Source organism: Rhizomucor pusillus (genome assembly GCF_041956525.1).
Source record: "Rhizomucor pusillus strain CBS 183.67 unplaced genomic scaffold VTP01scaffold_2, whole genome shotgun sequence".
Lineage (NCBI taxonomy): Eukaryota > Fungi > Mucoromycota > Mucoromycetes > Mucorales > Lichtheimiaceae > Rhizomucor > Rhizomucor pusillus.
In genome coordinates this window covers 679,531-699,654 of record NW_027192144.1, presented here as the reverse complement: position 1 = coordinate 699,654, position 20,124 = coordinate 679,531, and the positions used below count along the sequence as shown (strand labels likewise).

Here is a 20,124-nt window from a genome sequence, read left to right as displayed (position 1 = left end):
TCCTTTTTGGAGAGTTGTGGGGGTATACCAAGTAAGAAAGAAAAACTATTTCTTCTTTCTTAACGAGGATCTGTTGCTGGTATTTGCAGCTTTGCGAGTAGCAGTGTTGGTATCTTGAGAAGCAGGAGTAGCAGCAGCAGACTTCTTAGGCTTTCGAGGATTCTTGGGACATCCGCTGCCTGACAGCAGGTGAGCCTTCCATCCAGCCTCCGTTGGAGGATCGATATTCGCGAGACAGAATGGACACCGAGTTTCTTTGGGATCTGTTACAGCTGTGCAGTTCTTTTTAAGTGAATGTTGAAGCCATTGCTCTACTGGTATCGGTTGCTTGCATCGTGTACATTGCTTGACTAGATGTCGTTTTGCGCAGTCTGTGAATGCATGCTCGTTTAAAGTAGATACTTCCAAAATCTGAAATAAATTTGTTAATTCGTCAGCAATACGATCCATCGCAACCACTTAAGCAGGAATACTTACAGTTTGACATCGTGGGCAGCTTGTGAGTATCGGACAGTCATCATAGTAATGAGACACGAGAGTATCTTCGTTAAAGTTGGGATTTACTTCCTCGCAGAAAATGCATGCACTGAGACAAGAATCGTTCAGTATATCTTCGATACATTATATCAAGTCACCGCGACTTACTTTTTGGGATCGGACGAAACCGGCTCTGCGGTTTCACTTTTCTCAGCAGCTTTGGAAGCTGTTGCTGCGGTGTTACGATTGCTGTTAGCGGTGGTCGCGGATGCGGCCGATCGGGCGCTTGTTGTTCTTGTTCCAGTGGTAGTTGTTGTTGTCTTTCGAGCTGTACCGGTGGCTGTCCGTCCAGTCGTTCTCGTCGTCGCAGGCTTGCGTTTTGTATTATCTGTACCAGTTTTCCTAGCTGTAGTTGTCGTCTTCTTTTCAGATGGCACGTTGGCTTGAGCTGCCAGAGCACGTAACTCTGCTACTGCACCGTTAGATGCCGGTTTGCCGTTGGGTTTACCACTTGATTCCTCCATTGCTGCTTTCACCGTCTACAAAGGAAAAGCTTGTCAAGTTAAGAAAGCAAACGAGATGTCTGCAAGGGAAAAGCTTACACTTGAAATGGATTGGCGCAACGCCTTGTCAAAGTATTTGCCAATTGCCGGGTATCCGACCTGTTTCGATGCTGCGATGACCAAATCTGTAGCAGCTTTCCGCACATCCTCATGCGAGTGCTTCAGATACGTTGCGCAAAAGTCGGCCAAGTCTTTAGCTGGCACAAGACCGTCCGAGCCTTCAGACTTCTCAACTAGTAACTCGGCGATTACGCTAGTTACGAGATCGATCCGTGCGCGTGCATCCTTGTGGTTGTGAATGACACGGTCTGGTTTACAGACATACAGAGAGAGTAGGGAGTGAGGAGCCTTTGCAAACTTCTTACTCAAGGTAATAACAAGCTGAACGGCAGCCTGCCTGATACGCAGGTTGGAATCGTTCGTGCGCATCAAAAGGCCCGAAAATGCCCGCTCAATGGCAGTGTAAATTGATGATTGTGGCACTGCATCGTCGCAGAACGCTGATAGACATCGTAGTCATGTTAGCAAAGCTTGTCCAAAATATTTACATCGATCGCTGTGTTACTTGCCATTTAAGTTTTCCCATATTTCGATCGTCTTGTCAATAATTATTTCACGCGAGTCCATGATCGCTTCTTGAATCATCATCAACGTGGCCTTAACGAATAGAACGCACTTGTCATCATCGTTGTCGTATTCATCATCATAACTGACGTCATCTGACAGATTGGAGTCTTCCATAATATCGCCAATCTGCTCAAGACGGTTTTCGCGAGCTAGATTGCAAGCAGCTTCCACAGCACCGCACAAATGGTCCAAGCCGCGTTCGCGACATTTGACTTTGACGCTGAGGATGCATGCGACAACCTCCTCGCCAAATATCTTGATAGGCAAGCGGCAATTGTGTCGTTCGGCGTCAATGAGGGTCTCTGGTTCGGCTTCGGGGTCCACCTGGGGTTCCCGTTTTGGCTCCTCTTCAATGATAGCCGGGATCGAATGCACGCTGCCGCGTAATGAATGCTTTCTCGCGACAGATGATGAAAGAGACGGCGCAAGCATCGATGCCAGTGACTCGCGTCGGAAATCCTTGTCGTTTGCCATGTCACGTCCTAAAAGTGGACTGCTGTTGTTGTGTGCATATGATGTCAGATGAGGAGGTAGTAGCATTTCTGCGGCATCTGTCGATACGGAAGATCTAGGAGACGATGTGCTTTGATGACTTAACATAGAATCATTTTGAACAAGTCCCATTTCCCCTTCTTCTGCTGAAGGTACTGCATGCTGAGCATCAAAGTTGGTCCATTTCTCGATAGCTTCATCGTAAAGTCGATCCTGTTGCTCTTCTACGGACTCCACATTAAGCTGTTGCTCCAGGTTACTGACCAGGGTACTATCTTCAGGTTCGTATCGATCTCTGCTGTCGTGTTCGTTGTACGTTAATGAGTCTGGTAAAATACGGCTTTGGTTATCAATAACAAAATCGTCGTAATCCTCAGATCCAAGTGCTACAACTTGGCCGTCACGAGTGACACGGACGCCAGCTTCTTTGAGAAGCATCTCGGCCTTTTGCTTGATTATGCATATGTCAGCCTAGCAGAAATAGATGAGATGCTCTGACAACCTAGGTGATCTTTGCATTTTTTTCTTACCTTGATTCTTTCCGCCTCATCGTAGTCTTTGGCATCTGCAGCTTGTTTCTTGCCGACTTCTAGATCATATACAATCGTGGCAAAGCGCGAGAGCTTGTCGCTTAGCTCCTTAAACGACTTGGCCAACTGATACGATTCTCCTAACATCGTACTCGCGAGCGTGAGAGGACGATACAAATGCATGCAGGCACTAACGTACCTTTGACAGCATCCTCTTCGGCGTGCGCAATTGCTGAAATCCATTGCTGCAATTCGATTTCGACTGCACCTGAAGCAGTGATTCGATTTACCAAGCTCTGGCTGCTGGAGACACTTGTTCGCCGGGTGGAGGTGCTAAGCAGGCTAGATTCGTCGAGAGGGTGATGCAGATGGCGCGCCATGTGACTCTAGATTCGATGCGTCAATGCACTTTGCCTCGATCTTGTTGACATGTATGGAATTGTTTACCGGGATGGCACTGAGGCTGGTGGAGTTTGGATGCAATGGTTGTCCGAGAATATTCAGAGCTAATATACCAACCTAAGATAAAGGAAAAAGCTTATCAGTGATACTTTTAGTACTTTAGATAGCTAGATAGGCGTAGTTACCTGATTGTAGGTGTTGAGTCTGTTTTGGTGACAATTTCGAATCACGAGTCGCACATATTCACCATCTGCATTGACTTTAATGGATTTTAGCTCGCGGGCTCGGAATTGAGCTCGGGTGTTGCTGTCAAGGCACACATATCTAACCCCGTTGAACGTCAATTGCAAAGCGTCATCCCTTGTCAAGCAACTTGTTACTCACCCAAGTCGCGTGAACTCAACCACCATATCATCGTCATCGTCCCCTAGGGGCTCTTCGAATTCGACTGGGACATCGGCTGGTTCCTTTGCAACACCAACGTATACGTCTATTTTGGTCGCGATCTTGTAGTGATGCGACAAGATTTGAACTTTGGCGATGCGGGCAGGTCCACAGAGTAAATGGACGATCAGATCTTGAGGGTAGTTTGGACATCTAGCATTACAAAAAGCACTGAGTACATAATGTTGAGTGTGTGGACGTGTTACTCTTCGGCTTACTTTGGTGTCTGCCAGCCCTTGACTTTGCTGCTGTTGGGGAGTTCATCGGTCTCGTCAAAGTCGATGCTGTCGTCCTCGAGACCCGATCGGTTTCCGGGACTGTATGCAACTAGTTCCTCAGGCGAGTGCTCCTCTTCCCAGGAAGAACAGTAGGGTATCTCGTATGGTAAAGAATGTATCGTCATTATTTGGAGAAGGGAAAAAGGAAAGGGAAAAGGGGACTGGATTTTGCTCGGCAGCGAGTAGTTTCATCCTGTGCATGTGGTATATGACTAGAAAGGGCTCGCAGCTTGTGACACATGGCAATGGGGTCCTCACATACACAAAAAGTAGCGTGGCTAGCCGATCGCTGACACCTTTTTGGTATTCCAAACGTGAGTGTCACCGTGTCTAATGTAGTCGCTTGATCGTCCCTGACCCCTCATTTCTATTTTTCTTATTTCATTTCATAGAATACTGTATTTTTAATGGGTACTAATTTGTCCGACTGTGCAGAAATCGGCACAGTAACAAAGCCTTATAACTTCGGCCCAATGCATCAGAGGAATAAAAGACCGGTATCAGCATGAAGTCCTACATCTCTTCTGTCTGTCAAATTAATTTGGCATGCTGCCTGTGGTTGCTAGCGAGCAAGGGCAGATCGCAGGTCGGTCGGTTTTGGAAAATTTAGGTGCGCCGAATTCGGCACAGTTTTTGATTGACGATTGTTGTTAAGGAACACGAGCGACATACAAGAAAATTATATCACCAGAAACCCAAAGTTCCAAACAATAATACCATGTATTTTTTATTTGTTGTCTTTGATGTGGGAGGCATAACAAACCTTACAAGACCTCGATTGGGGTCACACAAACATCCATTTTGAGTCCGCTTGTGGCATACCACACAGTGTCTCCTTGTGTATTTTCCACTAGACGTTCTGCCTAGAGAAATGATTCTATGAGTAACGGATGATACTCGGGGTCTTAGCGAAGGTCCAGAAAGCTTTACAGGCCTTTGGATGTTTTCAACATAATCCAAAAGGGACTGGGCGAGGCGCCAACGGAACTCGAAGTGCAAGATGTCATTTGCGTTGTCTCTAAAGTGCTTGAATGCAGAGAATGCATTCGCTTCAACGATGGACAGAAAAAAAGCCAAGCGGCGCATACCCCACCCATATGTTTTCATGACGTCATGAAACGATGTCATGTTATCACGATGGTTATTCGCCGTGTCTACTGCGCCTTTGTGTTCCTCATACTCGTCAAGACAGCCGGCCGAGGAAATGTCTCCAAACGGTCGTTTATTCAACGGAAAACGCTGTTGCCTGGGGTAGTAGTACCTGCGTTCGCTATACGCACTTTGGTTTCTTATCACGGAGGGCAGCGACATAGACATCATCCTCACGCGATCTCCTGACAGCCGTTGACCCTACTTCACGACCCAGAGACTCCAACATGTCCTGTCCGGGGATACCTCACGGCCAGTATCGTTTCTTCTTGACCTGCATTATTACAAAGAGTCCGCGCTCCTTCAATGCCCGTACCATTGCTGGTGAACCGAACCAGGAATCTGCAACGATCGGTCGTCCAGAGTGGAACACGGCTCGGTAAGACGAAGCACGCATGCGATGTTCTTTGGCTGAGTGTCTTCAGACTTCTTGCACATTTCATCGCCAGTTATATCTAGGCGATAGATACAACATGTTTCCGTACCTGCGATGGTCTTAAATTCCTGAGCGATTGAATAGGGTTTGCGTGGAATCTTCTTCAAATTCGGCATACCGTGACCTAACCACTGGTTCATCGATTCATCGACGCAAAGATGTTTTCCAGGCGAGAGAGCGTCCTTGAGATTCTCGTTATAAACATCCAAGAACGCACGGATCTGGTACAGTTTATCTGCAGCATGTTTCGCAGCGTCAGTAACTTCGAAAACGTGGAACCTGGTGAGCTGCTCGAAACGCTCCATCTTCATCCAAACGGAGAAGTCGAAAGAAGGACCGAATGGAAAGGCACTTTTATGCCAATAGGCGGTTTTTTCCATAATAACATTGGTCGTCATAACAACGAACAATGCGATCCAGGTCAAGTACTCTGGAAACGTGACAGATTTCCACCTAGGCAACACTGTTGTGACGTGCTCAGTGATTGCCGGGATCACTACTGTTTGAATGTAATGAACAGGCAGGAAACGAAGGAAATACTCTGCTGGCGTTGCATCGCAGCGAAGGTTGATGCAGGCTCTACCACGAAAAGCTTGCTCGGGTCGAGAACGACAGATATCGACCGTAACATCCACATCATCCCAGGCGAGATCGATCTCCTCCTCAGACTCTTCCTCAACATCATCAAAGGCATCTTCGAGCAGATCAGGGTCTTCCTGGTCGCGAGAGTTGACAGAACCATTGGTCACGTCTTGCAAAGTTCTGGCTGGTGTACGGCGAGGAACTTCGTACTTTTCAGAGCCAGCGCCTAAGATAAACGTGCGATTAGGAAGCACGTCGAATGCGATCTCGTACTTTTTTGTGGCTCCATCCATAATTTCGGCTTGAATCGTGCCAAAGAGACGCGCACCTGGCGAACTCGGGTCAATGAAGCCTTCCAGTGTCTCAAGGGCACCATTGCGACGAAGAAAGTGAGGGGTAACAGAGACTCTAGCGTTGATGGCGAGATTTGAAGAAATGCGCGGCATAATAGAAAGTTAGACTTAAGTGCGCGATTAGGAAGAGAAAGCAAGAGAATTCAGGGTCCAAAATGCAATCAATTTCAAACATGAGTGCTCAATGTTTATACGAAAATTGACAAGGAAATGTAGTTGATGAAAATTGTAGATCTGAGCCCATAGACTTCTTCATTGACCAGGAACAATTTGCTCTTGAGACGATTAGTTCTCATACTCAGTATTTGCAAAAGAAGCCTGCGGAGAGATCTCGAGCTGACTCGATGCAAGTAGATAAGCCTAGAGATGAGGATTCTCGTATGAGGGAAGTGACTGAAAAACGTATGCATACTTCTTACACTCCTTAAGATAAGGCCAGATTCTTTAAACTGAAGATCGAGAAGTGTATGAGTGCTTCTGCTGCAGCGAAACAATTGGGTATTCACGCTGGCACAGCCCAGAGATGGGTCAAACAGTATGAGGAGAGTCTCGGTAGCATCTTTGAGAGCGGTAAAAAGAAAGCTTGTAGACGCATTTTGACTGAGGAACACGTCAAGGCTGTTATTGAATTTTATTGATGCTAATCCCTCTGCTGTTGTCGTCGAAGTGACTGAGCATTAATTGCAACAGTTCGATGGTCTTAAAGTCACCCATAGCACTGTTTATAACTTCATGAGGACAGAGTGTAACCTTCCCGTGAAACAAGCAGAGTTCCAGTCTGTGGAGAGAAATAGCCCAGAAAAGATTGAGGAACGACGTGATTGGGTTCTCAAGTGGGAACAAACTAACATGGAACTTCTTGATCAACTGTGTGTTTCTTGATGAGTCTGCATTTCATATAAATATGAAACGTACGAGGGCTTGGTCTAAGAAATTACTCCTGCTGTTGTTACAGTGCCAACCACGAGAGCAAAGACCACGACTATATTGGGTGCTAACTCTGCTTCAGGTTTAATCAAAGTAAGCTTGAGAATACCAAAACCTGTTAAAAGATAAGCTGGACAAGAGTCTGGACACGTGAGCACTGGTACTGTTACGGGACATTACATTAGCTTTTTGAAAGACACTTTGGATGAAATGGACATATATCCACAAATGAAGGCCACTATCTCGTTATGGATAATGCTCCTATACACAAATCTGAAGATATAGCGAAATGTATTACGTCTCGAGGATATCGCTATGCTTATCTCCCTTTATATTCTCCTGAGCTCAACCCAATAGAGCAATTCTGGTCTGTAGCTAAAAGCAAAGTTAAGCGCCACAGGTTTCTGGAAAAAGAGACTTTATCGACCAGAACCAGTGATGCTTGTAACAGCTTAACGTTTAGCGATTTCTACGGTTTCGCCTCTCAATCGCATCATTGCTGGGATAAATGCTGCAACAGAGAAAATATGTAATGCTGCATGGCTTAATTGCTGGCCAAGAACTTCCAATCAGGTAAGTCATTTCATTTTATTACTTTTTACAGGGTACAGTGCTAAAAGTAGAATTTGGTCAGGCCCAGCGAAAATGGGTCAGTGATCTGAAGATAAGTCACTTTAGCAAATGTGAGCCAGTTCGGCCAAATTGAGTCGGCCAAGCGAATCTGGGTCAACGACAATGAATATGACAGAAAGTCCAGATTCACAAACCCCATCTCACCAATGTCGTATCCAGCCTTGGTAGTCTTCGCGAGTGATTTGCTCAGACGCACGCCGAATACTTGAATACGCTCACTCAGTTTTGTGTTTTCCCTGACTGATGCAGGGTCCTTGTTAACTATGTCCTTAAGCTTGGCCCAAAACTCTTCAATAGGGTTGAGGAACGGAGAGTAGGCAGCAAGAAAAGGATCTGGTACAGTGCTGGAAGAATGAATTACAGATCCTAAACTTGAGCTTCCTTTTTCAATTTGGGCTGCCTCCGCGAAAGTGAATTTCAAGGCTGAACTTTGGTCGGCTATGTTTATTGAGGTGTTGTCTGAAAGGACAATTAGTTGCAGGTGGACGAATAAAGCTTCCGGCGAGCTTTTGCCCTATCCCATGACGTACTTGAGCTACTGTTGAGAACCAATCGTTCTATCATCAGGTTTTTGTGTAGAATGGCATTCTGTTAAGAAACATGATTGATACATTTGGTTTCATGAGACAGGGACAGAATAGGTAGGTGGGATTTCTTGTCTACAGCTCATTCCTTGGGTGAATGACCTTATTCATACACAGAAACTACTATTGATAAATATGCACAAGCTAAGTTCACCGACTCCATTAATTCCCCTCAAACGACGTCGTATTTATTTTCACAAATCAACGCAACAAACTGCTATATGCTCAAAGCTTTCGTTCATACCGTTTTAACTTCTTGTGGATCAACGCCTCTTCCTCCCGAACCAGTCCTAGTTCTTCCTCATAATAATGCTTTAAATTCTCCAGCTCCTCAAGTCTTCTTTTCAATCCCAAACATGTCGCTTCAGCAGTGTGGTGGAAAGAATCTCAAGAATACAACGCTGGCGATGCATACTCTTTCGCCGGTAGGTGCAGCGTAGCACGTCCTGAAAAGGCTTCGTTGGGGTTTGCAACACGCCTGTCGACGGTTACTTCCCCTTCTTGCCAGCATAGGTCGAGTTCCTCGTCAGCATCGACATCTGCATCAACGGCTTCAGAAGATTCCCCCATAGCATTATCCATAAAATTTGGATCTTCAGCCTCAACAGTGGGGGCAGGCGTCACGCTGGGAGCAGGCCGGCGAGTTGCAGAACGTCGTCCTTCAAAACGAAAGCTCGTTGGTAAAAGTGAGATCTCTTGATCCGGCAACTGATCCAGTTTAACCAGCCAGGCAGGCCGGTCGTTGATGGTAGTTGGCCCAGTAATGACCCCGAAGAGCTTGATTCCAGGCGTGTCCAGAGACACAGTAGTCCTAAGGGACTCATAGACCGGCAAGGACCTCAAGAAGCGAGGCGAGACAGAAATACGAGCGTTTACAGCTAGGTAAGGTGATGCTGGCGGCATTTGTCGGAAGAGATGCAATAAGCAGAGATCAGAGTAAATCAAGCGAAGATCGCGAGATAGGGACGTAACGCACGGCGCTTCCAGTCCTGAATAATTAAACTTCAGGTGCTAAGGAATACTTTCATTGGTCTGGCTTTGCAATAAAAGCGTTCTATTGGGCAGAAAATTTAAAAAGTGTCCATTAATGGACACCTCCGATTAGCACCCATTAATAAATACACTGTATATACACTCTGAAACGCAACAGTACCTCTTGCAAGTATTACAAGCCCGCTCGCCCAAGTACCTGCATGCATTGATACTCTTTAGCATGGTAACTATTCCTGCTTCCAGTTTCACTGCTAAAGCAATTGTTAATAGCTATATCATAGTTATGAAAGGACAAATTGCTCCTTTGGGTCCACGTGGACCACATTGTCCATGAAATATTGCTCCGGCGGTAGTTAACCTATATGAACCTGGCTCGGATGAGTACCAGACTGGTCATCCAAAAAGACAATTTAGATTATCAATTACATAGTATCCTATAATCAAGTCTTTGATTCACTCAAATATATTGTAATTGCGATAGAAATGTGTTTTGATTTATGAAGGTCCCGGAGGTAAATAACGAGACTGGCACAGAGCTGTAAAATCTAGCTATGATATAATTGCAGTTAGCAACAAGTAGTAGTAGTAGTAGTAGTAGTAGCTGCTTACTACTCTGACGGATGAAGACATGTTGAACAGATAAAAAAGTACGATATGAAGATGTGGCGAGAAGGACCAGATGCTAATTATATTCAATTCTGCAGGTGCCAATATCCTGTCGGAGGAGCCACCACTGTTGTCTGCAGAGGCTGAATGAATCTGTGGAGGACCGGCGCTTCATCGGCGGAGGTCGGTTGTACGTATATAGGAAAACATTCTTTCAATATTACCGAACAAACGACTATGGGTTAATCCGCGTCCAGTCCGATAGAATCGAGCATTCCACTACCTGCTGGCAGTCCCCGCCCTTCCCCGTCGGTCGCTGGTGGAGTCGACCTCGTTGATGAAGTTCCGTCGGAAAGGATTGTTGCTTTCAAAGTGTCCACTGTTGCCGTTGTCTGGTGGCAAGCCTTTTTCCTCATCAAATCGGAATACCTTTATCAGTACGATGGATCTGGCGAACACGAAGAGGTTATTCAAGTTAAAGTGTGGCCTTCGCAGCTCATGAGACATCCGAATGTATGAAATCCAACAACTTCGTGTAACGATTATCGCCAAGTCCGCCTAGTGCAACATGAGATGGAACAAAAGAGTTTTCTGTCTCACTGAGTGTATGTCCATCTTTTCTACTTCTTCTTAACCTTCCACCACCACGGCATCATGGTTGAAGTACTCCCATCAAGCTCTGGTAGTTTGGGAGCAAAGCGGTCCAAAAAACCAAAACCCCTAATGAAATTATTTCGAAAGGAATCTGCACGTCAGGCACCACCGCCTTCTCTTCCCGAAAAGACGAGCTCCAGTCCTCGGGAATGGACCGCTGGTGCCGAGGACCCATATTCTCCTCCCCCAACGCTCTCAAGATCTAAACCCAATCCTCCCCATCACCTCTCCTCCAATGACAAGAAACGCACTCAAATATATGACACAACCCGTCGTCCACCACCACGCGAGACTCCCGACATGCAATTTCTGCGAAGAGCAAAGACCCTCATGGCACGAGAAGACGCGTTGAATAAGCTCTGTGGCGTCCATCCTTCACCTCCTCCTTCACCTCATCGAAGCAGCGCTGCTGTTACCGCAGCCGCCGCCGACAAGTACTTGATCTCACCTACTCGTAAACACCACCCTACATCGAAAATGCAACCGCCATTAATTGCCCCTCCATCACAGTGCTCTCAGGTACCTCCCTTGCGACTCGTACGAGGGTACTCATCCGCCGACGACCTGAAAAGGCAGCATAGATCACCACCAGCCACAAAGCGCAGTCGCAGATATCACCATGACAACGATGATGACGATGAGGATGACAATATACCGTTGGCATATGTCACTTCGCCGCGTTCTGCCAGCAAAAATTCACCTTCCCTGCTTGCAGAAGACCGAGAATATGTGGCAGACGAGGATTTGGTGCCAATTGCCTCGTTATCCTCGAATGCTATGCCGTCTAAACTGCTGTCCGCCGCAGACAAGTACAAGGAAACTGTCAAAGAGAAACTAGATATGGAAAGTAGCAACTCTGATTCAGATGATGATTCTCCGGTTTCATTGGCGCAGACGATGCAATCTTTGGTTGTTTCCAACAATCGCGTGCGACGGAAATAAAAATTGAGTTAACAGAAAATACGTTACACACAACCAGTCGGTGTTTAGCATTTGCAAAGTCCTTGACGATCATACGCACGGGCGTACAAAGAAAAGATGAAGATATACCTCACATTAAGAAAGAAAAAGAATGGGAGCTTGCGATATTAAAATGAAGCATGGTATTCATTTGGTGAAAGCAGTGAATTATTGTTCATAGTATTTGTAGTGATTTATTTTTTGCTATCAAAGTATCCCTCCATTGCAGAGGTGATTCAAGTTTGCTAGCGAATAGTTCTGCAGGTCCATTTCTGTCGTTGGCAAATCAATCTATGCATTGAAAGGCGAACCAGGCCACGAAGCCACGAACGAATTGTTTCAGCGTTGAAAATGGCCGCTACAGGACGAACGCGCCTAGCAACAGGATAATCAGGAAAGATGAAGAGGCAGTGGCCGGGCACAAAGAGAGAGTGTCATCAGCTGTATTTGTGCGGATAGGATGATGTGTCGACAACTACACGCTCCTTTCGGGGCCGCGATGGAAAGGAGAAGCGTACTATCCGGAGCAACAGAGCGGACCGCAGATCAATTCTACGTAAATTGGATGGCTGAAGGAAGTCCTGCTTGCTGCTCGGCGCAAGTGTTCGTCGGTTGGAAAAAGTTACAATCGGATATCTTCTCTCAACGTCATTTTTCCACGCTACGCACTAATATTGAGAACTGTATTATGTAAAGTGCCGTATATAGCGATCGAATCATTTCTTTCTCATCTGGACTTGACACTCTGGCTGCGTCTGTCTCTGTAATACATAGCACCATCTGGTTCAGCAAAAGCATCTAACCAGCGCTGTGATGCTCATCCATCGAAATATCCAGAAAGCTGGAAAGAAATGAGGACTTTTAGATTTCTCATGAATCGCATGAAAATAACAAACGCTTTTTGACTTAGGACAACTGCTTTATTTACATGATTCATTTCTATCCTTTCTTTCTAATATATTGGTTCCGTTTAGTTCACGTCAAGCAGTACAAAGTAAAACCGAAGATATGTCCAGAAACCACCGCGAGGAGGCGGCACCGCCAGTTTCCAAAAGGCAGGCAAGGTTCTACAGATATGATCTGTATCCTCTTTGCAGCTGTTGTCCTTGTGCAGAGGTATACCATTGCTGGTGAAATAGGAGCGTAAAATCTCAATTATCCGGCCTTGAGCACCTTAGACTGCCTGGATTCGCCTTGGATTGCTGCCGTGGATGCTTTGAACACATCGAGAAGCCTTGAATGCCTTGAGATCCTTGGGAAGTGGGACTTGTAGAAAGAAGCCTTAACCACTGAAAGTGCATGATAAATGGGAACGATACTTAGCGTTTACAATGAAGCCTTGGATGTCTTGAATGTCTTGAATGCCCCAATAATGACTTGACCGACTTGCAAGGGCGAAACACCGTGGGCCCGTTTCCTCGCCATAGGGCCCTGACCCGGGCGTTTTAGTTACTACCTACCCCAAGCCAACAGGTCGATGGCAGCTCGAATGTGGGGCAAGAGGACAAAAAGGTCGGCACATCAAAAACAACTCCACTTGGAACCCGAGCTGCTGGCCGAATGCGTCGGCGCAACCTGAAGACTTCACCGAAGACCTGCTTTCTACCTGCAGGGCCAAGCCCGGTTTCCTTTTTCTTCATATCCCTTTCATGCAATCGACATCACATCGACAGACCATGTTACTACAGCGGGCGTGGAAAGGGTTAGAGGACAGGAAACCGGCACACCAAGCCCACTCCACTGCAAACCACAGCCGCTGCGACCTTTTCTCCTGCTATCGGAAAAGGCAGAACCAATCCTTCCTTGAGAGGGAGCCTGGCGAGGCTTGAGGGTTCCTTTGGGACCATGGGAAGATCGGACTTGCGCGGGGGCGGGGGAGAGACCTAAAGAATGCACTGTCTGAGCTACATTGCTGATAAATTCTTTTTTGCTTGCTTTGCAACTCACCGGGAGAGAGGGCGTGGGCTGAGACGTACGGACTGCAAAAATCTTTCCATACCAATTCCCAAGCTTGACCTCTTTGCGAGGGAAGAAATGAGAAAACCCGAGGAAACATTGCAATGTGGGGCCCCGTATCGTTTTCGCCTCGCAAATTCAACAGTGACTGCTAAATTACTTTCGGCTAAAGCATCGACGAATTAAGATCTGAATTGCATGCTACGTTATTAAGACATCGTGATCTGTGTATCAAAAACAAGTGGACACAGTAATTACCCCGCTGGCCCCAACATCAATGCAGAACGCAGAAAAGCAGAAAACGGCCGCACAAACTATGATTGGTTTCTCAGATAATAAGCATGGCGATTTCCTTCATTGAATTTATATCCAACCAGTTAATAGGGTTAAGGTGGATGATTGCTAGATGGAGGTAGATACTGGTTTTGCTCGTGCACGTCTGGCGTGGGCATCTGCGATGATGGTGGATAAACACCGAAGCCTTGCTGAGAATCTGCTAAATTATTGTTTTATCACTTGGTCAACCATGACAGCAACCAGCCCGGTGAATCACAGATGGGAAGCTAGGTTGAAGGAACGCAGGGTTTGGTCGCGGCGATGGCCATCCTCCATCGTAAGGATGCTATGGAGATGAGGAGGAGGAGGATAGCTGGATGGTACACCGGCCTCACTCTGTGTGGTTTACAATCTATCAGTTTTCTTTCTCTCAGCCGTGAAGAGATGCTGCTTTGATTTGCCTGTGCAAGCGACAAGGTTTCGCACATTATTTTCTCGAACAAATACTACTGACACTGCGCTACAATTGGCTCCGGATTCATCAACACGCTATCTTTCTTTCATTCTGTAAGTAGATAAAGGAGGTCCCGAGGGAAGGAAGCCAGATGGCGAAGAGTAGAGGTCAAATTCGTCATGTCAGGGAAAAGAGATTTAGGAGGAACTTGACCGGCGTAGAAACGAAGCAAACGACACAATGTCAGGCGCATCTGAAAGGTCTGAGGAGACTTGTGAATTTGAGAGCATTAGCATATTGACACTGTATCCATCTTCTTTCACATTTGGTCTCAGTGGATCCAATGATTCTGCCAGGTAACTTCTTGCCTCCGACACGTTCTTCTTCAGATATTCTGTGTTGAACGCCACTAAAACATCAATGCTCAATTTCATATCTATATTGATTGATATTAGGAGAAGGAAGATCTTATTTACATTATTGTAGAACAGCAGACAGAACAACTTCCCCCGGTTGATCCTCAAAGAAACCGGCATTCGTGTCCACGACCACTTTGGCTTTTGAGAGCATTTTCGTTCTGTCGTCCGGCTTCTTTTTTTTTTTTTCGCCAATTCGGCGAGCACGTTTGCGGCGAGTTTGTTCTCTCGGACCGGGAAACCAACACCATCCCACTGGACCTTGAAGCTGTCGTCCTTGGAAAGAACAGCGCATTAACAACAAAAATCGTTGTGAGGCACGCCGTGGTCCTTTCCAGGCATTTCTCCGTCAAGCTTTTGACTGGAGCCTGCAGCATGTCAAGGCTAGGGCGAGTTAAAATATAAACTGCCATAAAAGAGATGGTATGCCTTACAATAGGGCATGAGCTTTTCGGCGATACAGTTATCCTCATGCAGGAAAAAATCGTACTCTAAGGGTTAGGCGACTTTAGTCCACAAAATTGGATCAGCCATGAGCTTCAGCGAGCCGAGCGAGCGAACGCAGCGAGTAAAAAAGCACTCGTTTTGTCATAAAATACAGGGTCTTTCGCAGTCTTCCTTCGTTTTCCTTCCTATCTTAAAATATCAGATAGATAGCTATATGATTAGTGTTTGTTTCTCTTACTTTAAATTGTGGATAAGCTGCTCGCGAGTTTTACAAGCTCTGGCTGCGAACAATGTTGACGAAGGAGAAATAGTCGAGGTCGCTCGATCCAAAACCCAATTGACAGTTTTTTAAAATGGTTGCCTGATAATTGTATGGCACGATGGAATCAGTAGCAAAGGAGACAAAGCTCAGTAATAGACAGCAGCGATGGGCATACCGATCAGGAAGAAGCAGCTTTAGTGAAGAAAAGTGGGACTGATTGCGATCTGGTGCGAGAAGAGTTCACGTCCCTTTTCCTTTGTTTCATGCACTCGTCAAATCTAAATTCCGCATATTGTAGTCCAGGGTGAGTCCATCAATACTTGATTGACGGTCTATACACTCATAGTTCAGAAAGAGAATCAGGTGAGTTAGTGATATCGGATCTGTTTCATATATTTGCATTTAAATAGGCCGACCGAAGATATGAATATACAGACTAGGTTGATGCGTATTATAATTACATCCTTGCAGCGCTAGTCGCTCATTGTTCAGCCATCTGCCGAGAGCGAGACATAATCAAAATATGGGAGAAACAGCTGCTGCTCGAATCTCGCGAGCAACATAAAGTGTTCGTGTTCACTATCCCAGACCTAGATTTACTGTCCATCGAAGGCAACTTTCTTCCAGTGCACAGTTTCTCTCTGATGAGCCATACATGCGAAATATCTTTGCTCAAAGGAATCCGTGATTGGGAAGAACATCTCTTCATCCTCTTCTATTTTGGTCAAGAATTATTGTTTTTGTACACCGAGTTGCTCGGGCCGAACGCGTTGATGTTATGTTCGTGAAACTCCTTGCATGCATTTTCGTGTGCGCCACTTTGCATCGATTTTCCCTCTCTTCTCCCTTTTTTTAATTTTTTTTTTTTTTTGTTGATGTCGCTCGCCGCATCAAACCATCTGTATTTTATATACATTTTAAGGTTTGCATTGTCAATACGGCACGTTGATGCTCAAGACGACGGTTCCGACTATGATTCGGGAGACGATGGCGATAGCAGCAGCGATGACAGCGGCGACGACTGCTCTCTTATATCGTCTCATACATGCAACCCAAACGGTATATGTAAATACTGTGCCATGTGTCTAGAAAGCTCTTGCATCTTGAGCAAATCGACCACACCGTCTGAAGCAAGCGCGCAGGCTGCTTGCAACACAACGCAGTTTGGAGCGGACGTGTATGACTGGTACGGATACTGCCTTTCGAGCGGGAACGATAGTGATGGCGGCAAGTAAACAAAAGGGGTACTCCGCGGAAGGAGGGGTTGGAAACGCTCTAAAAAAGGCTGCTTCCGCTAATGGTTATGCTCCCCTTTTTTGTCCATAGACTACTGTGCAACCAGCGTCGAGTGCTACCAATATCGCAAAAATGCCAATGCTTCCGTATCTTATATTTGGCAGAATTTGAAGTGTGATCCAAATAGCTGCTTGTTAGTGACGGATCGTGGAACGCCTCCGCCGGCGCCGGGACAACTGCCCCCCCTAGGTGGCAGCAGTAACGGAACCAACGGCCACGGTAGCTCGACAGATAGCAAAGATGGCGACGGCGAGCGCCACCATGAACACAGCGAGCTGGATTTTGCAGACCACAGTCCTACGGCGATTGCCTTGACAGTTACCTGCACCTTTATATTCCTGGTAGGCGTTGTGTGGTTAATGCGCCTGTGGCTACGATCACGATATGCTCCCCTGATCGCGCAGAAACGACCGTTTTCATGGCTAGCAGGAGCCAGCACGCGCCCACGAAGCAATGACTCTGACTCTTCCAGAGTACCTAGCACGGCACCGCCATCCTTTTCCTCAGAGCCCGAAATGACATCAACGCGCTCCAACGGTGTTGTACGACGTATATTTTCATCTTCTTTGCGTTCAGGCCAATCGTCCCACGGATCGCAAAGCGGAAGCATTAACAATCAAGAACCTCTCCCAGCATACAATTCGCCGGATCCTTCGCCGCCGAAATACGAACAAGCAATAGTGACCCAGATACGTGGTTTGCATGACCCAGCCAGCCAAGAACCAGATGACCAGCAGGGGCACGGCGCATTACCACCGCCTCTGTGGCTTCCCATCTATTTTACGCCGAACCATTCGGCTTACTCGTTCGGTCGTCTACGGCGCCACCCTCCGCCGCATTTACAGTCATCCGCAGAGGGTGCATCGTCTTCGTCGGCACCATCACCCAGCCAGAGCCTGTTTCAAAATCAATCTACGCTTTGGCACCACAGCAACGATTTGGCTGATCCTTTTCGAGCATTCTGGTACCACCATCAACAACTGCAGCAACAGCACCACATCCAACTGCAGCCATCTACATCATCGCCGGCGTCCACCTCTTCACGGCAGGCTCCGGAGCATCTACATTCACGACCAAATGCACGGCAACCCAATAATCAGAGTACAGAGAATTTAGAGGAAGGAAACGGTCATCAATAATTATTGTTGTAAGCGATGCAGGGTCCAATAGAAAAAAGAAGAGGGAAAAATTCCAGGCACCTTTTGCGTTCTTTTTTCATCCTCCTTTCTTCTTCCACACTAAGAAAAGTATTTATTCCTTCCCTTTCTTCATTCTTTATTTTACATTTGGCGGCGAGATGACGAGTGCAGTGCGAGAACGATCACTGGCATATCCTTCCTGGCACCCAGTAATTCACCATTCGCTTGTTCTATTTTTCATTGTCATGGTTGTGCTTTTGCCTGTGCTTTACATACGAACGCGCAATGTACCATATTGGGTCATTCCTCTCGTCTTATCCTGCTGTGCAGTAGTTTATCTGATTTACTGGGTACGTTGATGCTACGCTGTGAGAGTTTGGGAGTAGGATTCAAACGGGAATTCTCGTTGTTTACAAAAGGTCTGGGTATGCGTCTACTGCCGACACGTCAACGATGTTGAAGCCGATCAGCGAGTAACCATTGCGACGAATGCTTCTATCACAACCAGTGGACAAAACTCGTCTACAGTTGGCATTCCTCCACGCTCATTTACAATAAACCAAAGAAACCCATCCCACAGCCCAGCGACGACGGCTGTCATGTACCTTCACCCGCATCACTCGGCATCAGTAAGGTCTTACAGCACTGAATATAACGTCGATGCAGCTCCACCTCCTGCATATCATACTTCTTTTGAGCACGCTGTTGTCGATTTTTCAATGCATCCACCTTCGCCACCGTCGTACCATTCCGTAAAAGATGAAGAAGATAGCAACAATATCTTTGCAGCAGAGCAAACATACCTTTCAAGGAACCGGTAGATCCATCACTTGTAAATTCCGAAAAGCCGTCTACACTTTTACTCGCCGTGCGTTTAGCAAACCTAGCTACATAATCCACCAGTTTTGTATTCAAGGAGTCATTGATCTGAACCCCGGATGTTTCCATTTTCACAAATCTGCAGCGCTCGCCCTTCTTGATCGAATTAATTTAATCGACACTTAATAAAGCTGTTTGCAAGCTTGTATGTGCGAGCATCATCTTCCATACCCAAACGTTGCTAATGGTGCCATGCTCGTGCGTACAAACATGCACAGTCGATCTGTTTCACATGAGCCGGTCTCTCCAAGAAGCTTTGGATTTCTATCTAGAGAGTCTGCAAAGGCTAAAAAATCATCTCCTTACGGCCGCGTAAATGAATAAACTTAATCCAAATTTTGACTTATTGCCGAAGTTAAGCACTAGATTGCTTCTCTGAGGTAGTAGCCATCGTTGTAACACTGCAATATTTTACATGCAGAACATAGCTTGTTTGGATATTTTTTCAAGTTGGCAGGTTCCGCAGTTGTCAAATCCTTCTTAACGGCCAGTTTTACCACGATAGCTTCGAAGCTTATAAGGCAGCAGAAACGAGATTAGGCATCCAAACGTAAGACACCATGCTCGAGCATAACCATATGTACGTGAATGTTATGGATATGCAAACGGACAAGGTAGAATGTAACCCACGTGGTGCCATGTTTGAAAACTACCTTATGCATAATCTGGTTCTGGAGAGGACTGAGCACATGGATTCCAATAAATAGGACTAGATATTGATGTTGTCAATGATTTTACATTACCATGTAGAAAACACTAGCCTATACGATAGGATACTGCAATTACTTACATTCAGGACTTGATCCAGCAAACATCATCTCATATTTTACTTTAAATGGCATTCCAAAGGATTTTCCTCCGATATACATTATATGCTGTGCGTGATAGGGATTGCAAGTCCTTTGGGAGGTTAACGGGGTGCAGAGCGCTGGTAGGAGAAGAAACAGGTGGAATTGAGACGAAAGGAAAGCAAAGTGAAGGACAACAGTGCACTATGTAGCTATTTAGCAATAAATTGGGAGTGAAACACGTGGCGACAGTGGATCGCACAGAGGTATAGCTTCATGAAATACACATAAACTATTTTCACTTGGGTGCTTGGCATGCGAGCAGCCATTTTCAGTATGTCAAATTCACGCTGTTTGTGAAACTTTTGCATGCAAGCAAGCGTCGGTCGGATCCAGCAGGCTTGTAAATCAGCGTCGTTGTTTCAAGCAGCGCCGCACTCACTCCCTTTCTGCTCTGTCCTCCACCCAAACGCTCTCTCTCTCTCAAGAATCGATTCACCTTTTGCATTAGTCCTATAGGT

At 46.1% G+C, this 20,124-nt stretch overlaps 11 protein-coding genes across 11 annotated transcripts; 4 read left to right on the top strand and 7 right to left on the bottom strand.

Annotated features, from left to right (window-relative positions):
- Nucleotides 1-45: 45 nt before the first annotated feature.
- VTP01DRAFT_4353 (uncharacterized protein) lies at nucleotides 46-3,938 on the bottom strand (the record flags this gene model as incomplete). The annotated part of the gene is made up of 11 exons (XM_069383026.1): nucleotides 46-411; nucleotides 478-586; nucleotides 646-1,016; nucleotides 1,080-1,540; nucleotides 1,610-2,630; nucleotides 2,690-2,829; nucleotides 2,889-3,075; nucleotides 3,137-3,208; nucleotides 3,277-3,415; nucleotides 3,476-3,688; nucleotides 3,754-3,938. The coding sequence occupies 11 exons, from the start codon at nucleotides 3,936-3,938 to the stop codon at nucleotides 46-48; spliced, it is 3,264 nt and encodes a 1,087-aa protein (XP_069243768.1).
- A 725-nt stretch (nucleotides 3,939-4,663) lies between these two features.
- Nucleotides 4,664-6,426, bottom strand: VTP01DRAFT_4352 (uncharacterized protein; the record flags this gene model as incomplete). Its single annotated transcript, XM_069383025.1, has 3 exons — nucleotides 4,664-4,676; nucleotides 4,748-5,074; nucleotides 5,279-6,426. 3 exons carry the CDS (start codon nucleotides 6,424-6,426, stop codon nucleotides 4,664-4,666), a joined length of 1,488 nt encoding a protein of 495 aa, XP_069243767.1.
- A 374-nt stretch (nucleotides 6,427-6,800) lies between these two features.
- Nucleotides 6,801-7,215, top strand: VTP01DRAFT_4351 (uncharacterized protein; the record flags this gene model as incomplete). The annotated part of the gene is made up of 2 exons (XM_069383024.1): nucleotides 6,801-6,953; nucleotides 7,024-7,215. The coding sequence occupies 2 exons, from the start codon at nucleotides 6,801-6,803 to the stop codon at nucleotides 7,213-7,215; spliced, it is 345 nt and encodes a 114-aa protein (XP_069243766.1).
- Nucleotides 7,216-7,873: 658 nt separating this feature from the next.
- VTP01DRAFT_4350 (uncharacterized protein) lies at nucleotides 7,874-8,457 on the bottom strand (the record flags this gene model as incomplete). The annotated part of the gene is made up of 2 exons (XM_069383023.1): nucleotides 7,874-8,331; nucleotides 8,424-8,457. 2 exons carry the CDS (start codon nucleotides 8,455-8,457, stop codon nucleotides 7,874-7,876), a joined length of 492 nt encoding a protein of 163 aa, XP_069243765.1.
- A 407-nt stretch (nucleotides 8,458-8,864) lies between these two features.
- Nucleotides 8,865-9,380, bottom strand: VTP01DRAFT_4349 (uncharacterized protein; the record flags this gene model as incomplete). The annotated part of the gene is made up of 1 exon (XM_069383021.1): nucleotides 8,865-9,380. The coding sequence occupies one exon, from the start codon at nucleotides 9,378-9,380 to the stop codon at nucleotides 8,865-8,867; it is 516 nt and encodes a 171-aa protein (XP_069243764.1).
- A 1,350-nt stretch (nucleotides 9,381-10,730) lies between these two features.
- VTP01DRAFT_4348 (uncharacterized protein) lies at nucleotides 10,731-11,672 on the top strand (the record flags this gene model as incomplete). Its single annotated transcript, XM_069383020.1, has 1 exon — nucleotides 10,731-11,672. One exon carries the CDS (start codon nucleotides 10,731-10,733, stop codon nucleotides 11,670-11,672), a length of 942 nt encoding a protein of 313 aa, XP_069243763.1.
- A 988-nt stretch (nucleotides 11,673-12,660) lies between these two features.
- VTP01DRAFT_4347 (uncharacterized protein) lies at nucleotides 12,661-13,115 on the bottom strand (the record flags this gene model as incomplete). Its single annotated transcript, XM_069383019.1, has 2 exons — nucleotides 12,661-12,817; nucleotides 13,021-13,115. 2 exons carry the CDS (start codon nucleotides 13,113-13,115, stop codon nucleotides 12,661-12,663), a joined length of 252 nt encoding a protein of 83 aa, XP_069243762.1.
- Nucleotides 13,116-13,337: 222 nt separating this feature from the next.
- On the bottom strand, nucleotides 13,338-13,746 carry VTP01DRAFT_4346 (uncharacterized protein; the record flags this gene model as incomplete). Its single annotated transcript, XM_069383018.1, has 3 exons — nucleotides 13,338-13,372; nucleotides 13,454-13,573; nucleotides 13,638-13,746. The coding sequence occupies 3 exons, from the start codon at nucleotides 13,744-13,746 to the stop codon at nucleotides 13,338-13,340; spliced, it is 264 nt and encodes an 87-aa protein (XP_069243761.1).
- Nucleotides 13,747-16,376: 2,630 nt separating this feature from the next.
- VTP01DRAFT_4345 (uncharacterized protein) lies at nucleotides 16,377-17,936 on the top strand (the record flags this gene model as incomplete). The annotated part of the gene is made up of 2 exons (XM_069383017.1): nucleotides 16,377-16,728; nucleotides 16,828-17,936. The coding sequence occupies 2 exons, from the start codon at nucleotides 16,377-16,379 to the stop codon at nucleotides 17,934-17,936; spliced, it is 1,461 nt and encodes a 486-aa protein (XP_069243760.1).
- A 158-nt stretch (nucleotides 17,937-18,094) lies between these two features.
- On the top strand, nucleotides 18,095-18,757 carry VTP01DRAFT_4344 (uncharacterized protein; the record flags this gene model as incomplete). Its single annotated transcript, XM_069383016.1, has 2 exons — nucleotides 18,095-18,286; nucleotides 18,356-18,757. 2 exons carry the CDS (start codon nucleotides 18,095-18,097, stop codon nucleotides 18,755-18,757), a joined length of 594 nt encoding a protein of 197 aa, XP_069243759.1.
- A 594-nt stretch (nucleotides 18,758-19,351) lies between these two features.
- VTP01DRAFT_4343 (uncharacterized protein) lies at nucleotides 19,352-19,684 on the bottom strand (the record flags this gene model as incomplete). The annotated part of the gene is made up of 2 exons (XM_069383015.1): nucleotides 19,352-19,524; nucleotides 19,606-19,684. 2 exons carry the CDS (start codon nucleotides 19,682-19,684, stop codon nucleotides 19,352-19,354), a joined length of 252 nt encoding a protein of 83 aa, XP_069243758.1.
- Nucleotides 19,685-20,124: the final 440 nt, after the last annotated feature.